At 62.4% G+C, this 9,546-nt stretch overlaps 2 protein-coding genes across 5 annotated transcripts; one reads left to right on the top strand and one right to left on the bottom strand.

The window, feature by feature from the left end:
- The first annotated feature begins 721 nt into the window (after positions 1-721).
- On the top strand, positions 722-3,004 carry RASL10A (RAS like family 10 member A). Its single transcript, XM_081037398.1, has 3 exons — positions 722-948; positions 1,989-2,113; positions 2,389-3,004. The coding sequence occupies exons 1-3, from the start codon at positions 730-732 to the stop codon at positions 2,654-2,656; spliced, it is 612 nt and encodes a 203-aa protein (XP_080893524.1). The 5' UTR covers positions 722-729; the 3' UTR covers positions 2,657-3,004.
- An 87-nt stretch (positions 3,005-3,091) lies between these two features.
- GAS2L1 (growth arrest specific 2 like 1) lies at positions 3,092-8,796 on the bottom strand. Of its 4 annotated transcripts, none has more exons than XM_081037220.1 (6): positions 8,632-8,796; positions 6,969-7,629; positions 5,515-5,622; positions 5,322-5,418; positions 5,063-5,234; positions 3,092-4,519 (listed from the first exon to the last, which is right to left on the bottom strand). In XM_081037220.1, exons 2-6 carry the CDS (start codon positions 7,608-7,610, stop codon positions 3,484-3,486), a joined length of 2,055 nt encoding a protein of 684 aa, XP_080893346.1. In that variant the 5' UTR covers positions 7,611-7,629; positions 8,632-8,796; the 3' UTR covers positions 3,092-3,483. The 4 variants fall into 4 exon arrangements, 3 of the variants coding, with proteins under 3 accessions (XP_080893346.1, XP_080893347.1, XP_080893345.1); XR_013992500.1 differs by lacking the exon at positions 5,322-5,418 and having other exon boundaries at positions 3,176-3,838; positions 4,362-4,519; positions 8,632-8,770; XM_081037221.1 differs by having other exon boundaries at positions 3,176-4,519; positions 6,969-7,657; positions 8,632-8,759.
- Positions 8,797-9,546: the final 750 nt, after the last annotated feature.

The raw sequence follows: 9,546 nt of genomic DNA, 5'->3' as shown, positions 1-9,546 counted from the left end.
ATCCGACCCCGGGCGGCCTGAGTCTAGCGGGGTTTGTCTGGAGTCAGCCTCGGAGAGCGCTGTTGGCGGAGCGGACGTGGGCGGGAAGGGCTTCTATTTTGGAGCGGGTTGAGAGAATCGCGATCCGCGGAAGGAGCTAGGTCCCTCCACGGGCTCCCTGCACCCCAATCACCTTCCTGCGACCCTTCCCGGGAGGGGCGTCCCGGGCGAGTAGGGGGAGGTGGGAGGGGCGGCGGGCGGTTACCTCATCGCCACCTCCGGGAGGCTCCGCTCGTTCGCTCGCGCCGCCGGCTGGTGCGGCGACTCCGGGCGCCGGCGCGAGAGAAGGACGGAGGGGCTGAGGCGCCGAGCGCAGCGCCGTCCCCCGAGCCCGGCTCTGCTGCGGGACCCTCGCGGCGAGGAGGTCGGACCTCGGAGCCCCGCGCCGCCGGCGGCGCCTCCAGCAGCGTCGCGGGGCGGAGGCGGTGCCTGCGCGCGGCGCGCCGGGTCTGTTCTCTCCGGGCGTCTTCTGCACCCGCCGGAGCTGCTCGTTCGTCCGCCGTCGGCCCTCTCGGCTGCATGTGCCCTCCCACTGCCTGCTCGGTCCTCGCCTGGCTTCTCCGGGCCTCCGTGTTACGGGAGCGATGAGGCGCGCGGCGGCGGGACGCACCGGGCAGGGCGCGCGGGGCGCACGGCCCGGCGCCGGCGCCTGAGATTTTCCAGCGCGGGGCGCGGCGGGGCGCGCCGGCCATGGGGGGCAGCCTGCGGGTGGCCGTACTGGGCGCCCCGGGCGTGGGCAAGACGGCCATCATCCGCCAGTTTCTGTTCGGTGACTACCCCGAGCGCCACCAGCCCACTAACGGACCGCGCCTCTACCGCCCCGCAGTGCTGCTCGACGGCGCCGTCTACGACCTGAGCATCCGCGACGGCGACGCCGCTGGCCCGGCTCACAACCCCGGGAGTCTAGAGGTAGCGGTTCCAGGGGCGAAGGAGCGTGTGACAGCGTGTGTGTGTGTGTGTGGGGGGGGGATACTCGGTGCACACGTGCTTGTCCGCATGGACAGCCCCAGGGTGCCCAGATGTGTTCGTGGATTGAAGGATGAATGTGTGTGTCCTGGTTGTTTGTGCGTCTCAGCCCTTCTCGCCGGCCTGGAGGCCCACAGGGCCAGGCCTGAGGCCCGGCGATTTTGCAAACTGGCTTTTTCTCACTGGCGTAAATGCTTCTGTATTTGCCAGTCTCCTCTGGTGGGTCTGGGTCAGTGGGTGGCAGAGCGTGGTCGTGTCTCCTTAAGGGTGAGCGTTAAGTGTTTGGGGCCTTGAGCAGAGCTTTAGTGAAAGAAGTTGGGGCCAGATACAGGGGTGTACTTTGGGGGGAGGAGGGGCATTCTCTGCTCCTTCATTCCTGTGACCTGGAGCAAAGTCTCGTTTAGTAATTTATACTAAGTCAAGAACAGACTGAATCCTTGGCGCTGGGTGCCTCTGAGAGGTGAAGAGGCAAGAGCAGACTGGATTAAGTAGGGTTTCCAGGAGTGGGCAGCATTTGGACTGAACCTGTAAGGATGAGTCAAGTTTTGATTAAAAGAAGTGGCAAAAGCATTCCAGGTGGAAATAAGAACGTGTGCTTAGGCCCAGAGGCCTGAGGGTTTACAGGCTCCGACAATCAGTGGTCTCCGAGGACCCAGTGCTTTGGAATTAGTGTTAGGAGAAGTAATCTGCCAGGGTTTAGAGGGAAGGGATTGACCCCTGTTGAGCTGTGGGAAGCGGGGAGGAAGGAGGGGAAAACTAGAGTGAAAGAGGGCTGGTGGTGACTGACCGGCTTCAGGCAGTTTGGAAATGTTTACCCTGATGGCCATGAGGACAGCCTGGCCCAGGAACTTGGGGGCCAGGGCTCACAGATGAGGATGGGGATGGCCAGGGCCTGAGGATGAACTACTGGGTTAGGCCCCCGCGAAGGTCAGGACTTGGGAGTGGGAAGGGGGCTCTGACAAACCCCAGCCTCCCGCCCCCAGGAGTGGCTGGACCCTAAGGACTGGAGCTTGCACGACACAGATGCCTTCGTGCTAGTTTACGACATCTGCAGCCCAGACAGCTTCGACTACGTGAAGTCACTGCGGCAGCGCATAGCGGAGACCAGGTGGGCGCGCAGCTGGCAGTGGGGGGAGAGTTTGCCAGCCTGACTGGGCCTTTGCCTGAGGGGAGTGGGTGGGCTCTTCCTGTGTCTTGTGCCTGGTCTCAGGCCTGCCGGGGTAGGCCTTTTGCCAAGGGAAGGTCTTTGGGCCACGTGTCTGCTGTTTGCTGGGGGCCTCTGGCCGCAAAAGGGGAAGCTCCTGAGTGTATATGCCCACTGGGGGGAATTCTCTGGCCGCGGGGTCCCTGGCACCACGGCCCTCATTCCCATCTGGCCCCCAGGCCAGCAGGCGCACCCGAGGCGCCCATCCTTGTGGTAGGCAACAAGCGGGACCGGCAGCGACTGCGCTTCGGGCCTCGGCGCGCACTGGCCACCCTCGTACGCAGGGGCTGGCGCTGCGGCTACCTTGAGTGCTCTGCTAAGTACAACTGGCACGTGCTGCGTCTCTTCCGGGAGCTGCTGCGCTGCGCTCTGGTGCGTGCCCGCCCTGCGCACCCAGCCCTGCGGCTGCAAGGGGCATTGCATCCCGCACGCTGCAGCCTCATGTGACCTAATTCCATCACGAAGCCCATGGGGGAGCTGGACAGTTTGACTGCAACCACCAAGGACCTGGATTGGACGAGCCTGCCCAATTTCTCTTGGATTGGACAGAAGTATCCTCCCTGATTAGATAAGGAAAGCTCCTGCCCAATCTCCTGAGCGACAGGCCTCTCTTTGAATCTCATTGGACCCAGCCAGGCCCAAGACTTTTTGTATAAGATCAGACTTTTCTGGGACCTCATTGGGTCACGATCCCATTGGATGGAATAGACTTGACTATGAATCTGATTGGAAGCTCTCCGACTGCTCCTGGAGCCTCATTGGACAAATTGTTAAGTCACACCTCTCCCGAGCTAATAAAGGGGGAAACAATTCAAGTGTATCTGGCATTTCTGGGACTGGCAGGGCAGTCTTAATTGTGGAGATGAGAGCTGCCAGGCAGTTAACTCCAGAACCCCAACATTTAATGAGGGCCCTCAAAGGGGTATGATGCCCCCCAAACTGAATTCCCAAGAAGCAGACACAAGTGGCTGGAACAAAACTTTACTGTCAGGCTCTTCAGGGCCATAGGACTTCAGGAGGGGTCCTCACTGGACTGGCCCAGCCTCCTCTAAGGCATTCAATAATATTAGAAATTAAATAGCAACACTCATCCCCCAATCGGAATGTACAGCAGAGGTCCCATTGTGCCATGTGGTCCCAAGGAGTCTGGTCCCATGAGGTCTGGTACCCGAGAGGCATGGGGTTGGGGGATATTCCCTGATGCAGAGGGGTTAAGGCCACAAAGGAAAAAGAGAAGGAATGAGGGCCTGGGGGGTAGTAGCTAGGCTGGTCCATCACATCCAGGAATCTGGCTCAGCCCTTGGGCTGACCGAGTGCAGGGCATGCCAGGCCCCGGGCTCTGTGGGTCCAGATGGGCGGCGGGGGCCCCTAAGTGTGGGGATTCGTGAGGGTTTTCGGTCTGGCTGTGTGTCCATCCGGCCCCGTGCCCAGGTCCTTGGGGACTCAGGGCCAGCCAGGGGGCTCCCAGATGCATCTGGCAGCACCCCAACACCAGGGCAGGGGCTGCCTTCATCGGAAGAACTGGACAGGGCTGGACCTCGGTGCCCAGGTAGCCCATTGGTCATCCGGCCCGAGTCCCCAGGTTGGCCACACTTGACAACCAGGATGCTGAGGGACGAGGAGGAAGAGCTGGAGGAACAGTAGGCTGAGTCAGGAGCTGGAGGGTCTGGGGCCCGAGCTGGGGAAGGGGCTGGTTCTGTGGGGGCTCCACCAGCAGCAGCCTCAAGGGCTCGGGCGTTGGCTAGGAACTCCTCTTCCAGGCGCCTGAACAGTTGCTGTTCGTGCTGCGGGTCAAGCTGCAGTGGGGTGCGGAAGACACTGGCCGGTGTGCTGCCCAATTCTGGACTGGGGCTGGAGACCTGGGCCGGCCGGGGGGCTGCAGGGCTGCGGGCACGGGGAGTCTGGGGGCTGCTCCTGCCGGAGCCCCCACTGCCTCTGCCCCGCGGTACCCACGAGTGCTGCCCATCTCGGTCCCTCCGCACAAGCAGCACACCCTGCTCCTCGCGGCTCTGGCTCCGGGCCCGTCGGGCTGGGCTGGGGGCGGACATCTGGGCTCCCCTGCCTCCTGGGGCCCCCCGGGGCCGCCCCCGATCTAGCCGGTCTCGGGACTGGCTGCGAGGGGCAGGGGGCCGCCTCAGGGAGGCCGGGGCACCTGTTGTCAGCCTCCGGCTCGGCCGCTCCCTCTGGGAACCAGTGCCTGAGTCGTCACTGCGGGCACCAAGGGGGCCACTCTGGGCTGAGGAGGCTGAGGAGTCGCTGTCCCCGGAATAGCGTCGAGAGCGGGGATGGGGAGGAAGCTGGTCTCGGGCTCTGAGGCAGTGGAACAAGAGAGAGAGATGGGGCATCACGGAAAGAGGACCGGCATGCAGAAAGGGCAGGGAGAGGAATGAAGAAGCAGATTTGTGGTTGGTAGGGGGTGGGGAAGACACCTGTGGTGCTTTGGGGGGTGTTGGTGGGGGCTGTCAAAGTTCTCTGTGTGTCCTGGGGACTTCCAGGGAGAAGTGAGAGACTCTGCAGTAGCTTCCTGCAGCCAGGGCCCCCACCCCCACCCCAAGGCAGAGGAAGAAGCCAGGCTTCCAGGGCCCTAAGCTCCTGGTTCCCAGCCTGCCTGTTTCCTGGGCAGGCCAGAGGGACGCGGGGTTGGACTGGCCACCACCCAGGCCCAGGGCCCGCCCCAGCTGTGTTGTTCATTTGGTTGAGTTGCCATGGAGAGGGGAAGCCAAGCCAGTCCCCACCCACGGGAACTTTTCCCAGGGTGTGAGTCACTCTGGAACATAGCTCCTTCGTCATCCAGTCTAGGGAGGACGCCCCCACCCTCTACACCCTTCACCCTCATGTCCTCCTGCCTCTTACCTGAGTGGGGTCTCAGATCCCTCCTTTGAGCTGCGTAAGCTAATGGGTGTCACCTCAGGCCGGGAGCCCCGGCGCTCACCCCCTGGGACTGGGCTACCAGCTCGGGGGCTGGGGGTGGGTGACACCCTCTGGGGGGAGAAGGTGCGGGTCCTTGGCTGGGGTGGGCGGTGGGCTGCAGGGAGAGAAGACAGGTGGTATGTGAAGGGTGGAGCCACAGAGATGAGCCTGCTGCCTGCCTGCCCCTGCCGTGGGCACTGACCTGTGGAGGAGCAGCGGCAAGGGTCATGCTTGTCCAGGTAGTGCTCCAACGTGTCCCAGCCGCCACCCACGCGTACCATCACGTGGCTTCTCAGCACCTGTGGGAGCCCAGCAAGGGCAACTCACAGCCTGTCCCATGGGCCTGGCAGCCCACCCCCTGGGCTGCCACCTGCCAGGCAGCCCCTCTCTCTTACCCGCACAAAGATGAGCAGGCTGGAGTCTCCCACGCGGTACTTCCCCTCTGAGACCTTGATCATGGGAAATTGGTCTGGGCAGGTGCAGTGGCCCAGGATCTCTCTCACCTAAGGCCAGCGAGGAAAGGAAAGGTTGGAGGTCAGGGGTCAAGTCCTTCCTCCTGGAGCCTGACGTCAGTGACCCCAAGGGCCGGAAGTCCAGGAGGAAGTCCAGAGAATGGGGGCATGGACTGTGTTGCCCCAGACTTGGGTGCAGCCTGTACACTTGACCTTCCATGAGCAAGCCTTCCCCTCTGGCTATCAGGGGTCAGGGAACCAACCAGATGGTGCTCAGGCCAGGGCCTGGGACCCCAACGAGGCACCTCCCCACAGCCCCTGAACCTGGGGGAGCCCTGGAGCTGTCCTTACTCTCCTTCACCCACTTCACAGACATGAAGGCTGTGAGGCCCACAGGGAGGCCAGGTCCTGGGGGGAGGCAAGTTACAGGACACGAGTGCAGGGGGCCCACATCATACCGAGACAGGGTGCCACAAATGTGGGGTACAGCACACACCAACATGCACACACAAGCCACCCGCCTGGCATGCATACATCTGCCCCCATGTGCCTCCAGGCCCAGAGCTGCCAGGCTGGCTATGTGGGCAACCCCGCCTGCCTCCACACCCACAGCGGAGCTGGAGGAAATGAGCAGGTGGAGCCTCGGGTGACCCTGGCCCAGGACAGGGGTGGGGTGGCAGTCTCTGCCCACGCCATCCGGCTACCCCTTCCAGGATGGACACATCATAGTCTAATCCCTTGATAAGAAGCTGCGGGGGTGTCAGGGACACCTAGGTCTTCGGAGAAGGAGGAGGAAGCTGGGGGCATGCTCTGGCACCTCCTATGCGCAGAGTAGAATAGAACTAAGTCTGCAGCTCCAGCAGCAGAAGCAGCAGCTGTGGGCTTGGCTTCCTAGATAAGTGATATGCCCAGGGCCCTGGGGAATGCGAGGGGCCTGCAGATCCCTTGAGAACTTCCCTAGGCTGAGTACCTACTGTGTGCCAGGCTCCTTGCCGAGGGCCAAGCACCACCGACACCCACTCAACCTTAAGCTCCGTGCTGTGGTGGATACAGCTATTTAGCACTCGGTTGAAGGAACATAGGAGGGGCTCACATCATGTGGCCCCTGGATGAAGGAATACACAGCACTTATCTGGTACCTAGTTAGCACATGAAGGGGTGTAGTCATGCAGTGGAGCCCAGATTTTATCCCATGCCAGCTGGGCCATGTGACCGCACAGTGTACCTCTTCCTCCCCTTGGGGTCAGCTGTACACTTGGTGCTCAGCACAGGCACCCTTTCCATGGGGCAGGCTGTCCTGCAGATAGGTTCAGGGACTAGTGGTGGGCACTGGCTCTGCTGTCTGGTCCCTGGCACAAAGAGCAGGGTAAGATCATAGCAGGGGCCAAGGGACTCACCAGCTCGTCGAGGTTGCGCAGGTCGCTGGGCGTCATGCGGGGCCCTCGGGTGGGAACCCCCGGAGCAGCGGCAGTTTCTTCAGTATCCTCCTCAGCAGTGGGGGCATTGGGGGCATTGGGGGCCGAGGGTGCTGCACGTAGCTCCTGCTCAATCTCCTGTTCGAACTGCACGAGGCGAGGGGCGAGCAGGCCGAGGCGGGCCCCGCGCCGTGCCACTTCCAGCAGGCAGAGCACCACGCTTTTCTCATTCTTCCGAAGCACCAAATCCTCGGTCTCAAACATGAGCACTTCGGGTACACCGAGCTCTGTGCGGCACCAGCCGATGAAGGTGGCCACGTTGTCACGGGCCATGAAGGAACCAGGTGCTACACTGTGTGCCTGGAAGGCTACACCGCGGGCCGGGCGGGCAGCAGCCAAAGCACGGGCGGCCTCAGTGACAGCGTTGGCATGTTGGCACAGGGTGGTGCCTGTGGCCAGCCCCGTCAGGAAGCCATCGCCACCACCGGGCAGCCCCAGGCCGTACAGGGCGTTGAGCCACTCTGCTAGGTCCTCCTTCATGGCCTCCACATAGGCCTCGCTGGAGCGGAATGGCCGCACACTCTTGGCTGCGGAGCCTGCGATGCCTGCCACTGGGTCCGCCATGCCCGGGCCAGCCGAGTCACTGTGGGCAGGAACACAGGTCGGGATTGCTGCGAGGACCCAGAAAGCACTCAGTACAGACTAAGTCAGTGACCACCAGCACCTGCCTGTCATTTCAAGCCAAATGCCTGGGTTTGAGCCCCAGCTGTGAGAAATTTCTCTGTACCTTTGTTTCTTGGTTGGCAAAATGCGCCCCATAATATTACTTCCTCTTGGACCTAATGGAATAATTTTTATAAATGACTTAGTGTCCATAAGTGTTTGCTGTTTCACTCTTGGGGGGACAACTGGGGGACCTGGCTGAGTGCTCCCTCCCAGGCTGGGAGGGAGCTCATCCTTTCTGCCCTTTGTGATAGGGTTAGAGGGGGGGGAAGAGAGAGAGAGAGAGAGAGAGAGAGAGAGAGAGAGAGAGAGAGAGAGAGAGAGAGATGAAGCCCACAGCTTCGGACTCACAGTGGACAGGAAAGGAGCCCAGGTCAAAACTCAGAAAGGGGTTAGCTCCATTGCTCAGGGATGCTGCTGACCCCACCTCCTGCGGGAAGGTCCAGAGTCCTCCCTTAGCCCCCTTCCCTAAGTGTCATTATAATAAACGACCTAGCAGTAATAGTAACACCAACTGCACTGACCCTGGCCAGGGCTGAGCGCGCTGTGATATTATCTCCATTTTACAGATATGGAAACTGAGGCGCAGAGAAGGTATAAACTCCGTCAAGGTCGCGGAGACCAATGGATGGCGGAGCCGGGCGAAGCCGCCGCGTTGACTATCCCAAACAGGATCGGCAGCCGGCGGGCCGGGGCCAGGCCCCGCCTCCGAGGAACCTCCCTAGAGCCCAAGCCGGAGTGTGCGGCGACGACTCGGAATGGCCTCCGCCAGCCCGGCCTGTCCTTCCGGACTTTGGCCCAGAGAGGGTACAGGGCCGCCCAAGGTCACACAGCCCCAGGGAACAGAGGCCGCCGCCGCCGCCAGGTTCCCGGTCAGTGCGCATCGCCAAGGCGGAGCGGTGCTGGGGGTCCCCGCGCTCACCTGGCTCATCCCGCGGCCTCGGGGAGCATCGCCCCGGCTGGGGCCGGAGCCGGGCCAGGCCGCCGCAGAGAGGCGCCTCCGCAGCCACAGCGGATCCCAGTCCCGCCGCCGCTGCCACTGCGCCCACCGTCTCCGCCCCGCCTCCCAGGAATTCGGATCAGGCCCGGAGGGGCGGGTGGGGCCGCGCGCTCTTAAAGGGACCGCTCAGTTCCCCGGCCGGGCCGGGCGGACTGGGGGAGGAGCCGGAGTCTCCTGACTGGGGGACGGGCCAGGAACCCGGTCTGTGACGAGAGTGCCTGGCCCTCCCTGCCGGGGCCAAGGTCCGAGGCCAGGGCCCCCAGGCAACTCTACCAGCCCAGAAGTCCCATCCCCACCCAGGCTAGTCCCACAGTCCAGTCCTTCCACCCTCGTTGGTCTTCTGGAGAGGGATTTGGGCGCTTCTAATTGCACCCTCTCCCCGCTATAGTGGTCTCCCTGGAGAAGGCCCCAAGGCCTGTTCCCAAGATAACTCAGGAAGCGGTAGAAGCCAGGGGCTGCAAAGTCACCTCCGGCTGGGGTGGACCTCCCTAGGTCAGATAAACGAGTGGCGAGCTTTCTTCAGGCAGTGCTGACCTCAGGGAGTGGGAGGATGGCCCCCATTATGCCCACTCAGGATGTCCTCTCCACACTGAATGCTCATTTTAAACCCTGAGTTTAGGGGTACACGTTTCTCAGATGAGGACACTGAGGCTCTGAGGGTAGGTGGGTGACTAAGGCCTAGGGTCCCCTGACCCAGTGATCCCAGCCCTGGCAGGAGAGAGCCAGACTCAACCACTTCTGGCCGCCTAGGTCAGGCACTGACTTAAGGGGAGAGGAGGGTAAGGGGCTGCCTGATTGGCCTGGTTTGGGAGGGTTAATCCCCTGCTGGTTTCTTTT

The sequence above is a fragment of the Rhinolophus hipposideros genome (genome assembly GCF_964194185.1).
Source record: "Rhinolophus hipposideros genome assembly, chromosome: 24".
In the NCBI taxonomy this organism is placed as follows: domain Eukaryota; kingdom Metazoa; phylum Chordata; class Mammalia; order Chiroptera; family Rhinolophidae; genus Rhinolophus; species Rhinolophus hipposideros.
Note: the sequence above shows the minus strand (reverse complement) of the source record. Positions and strands in the feature narration are given on the sequence as shown.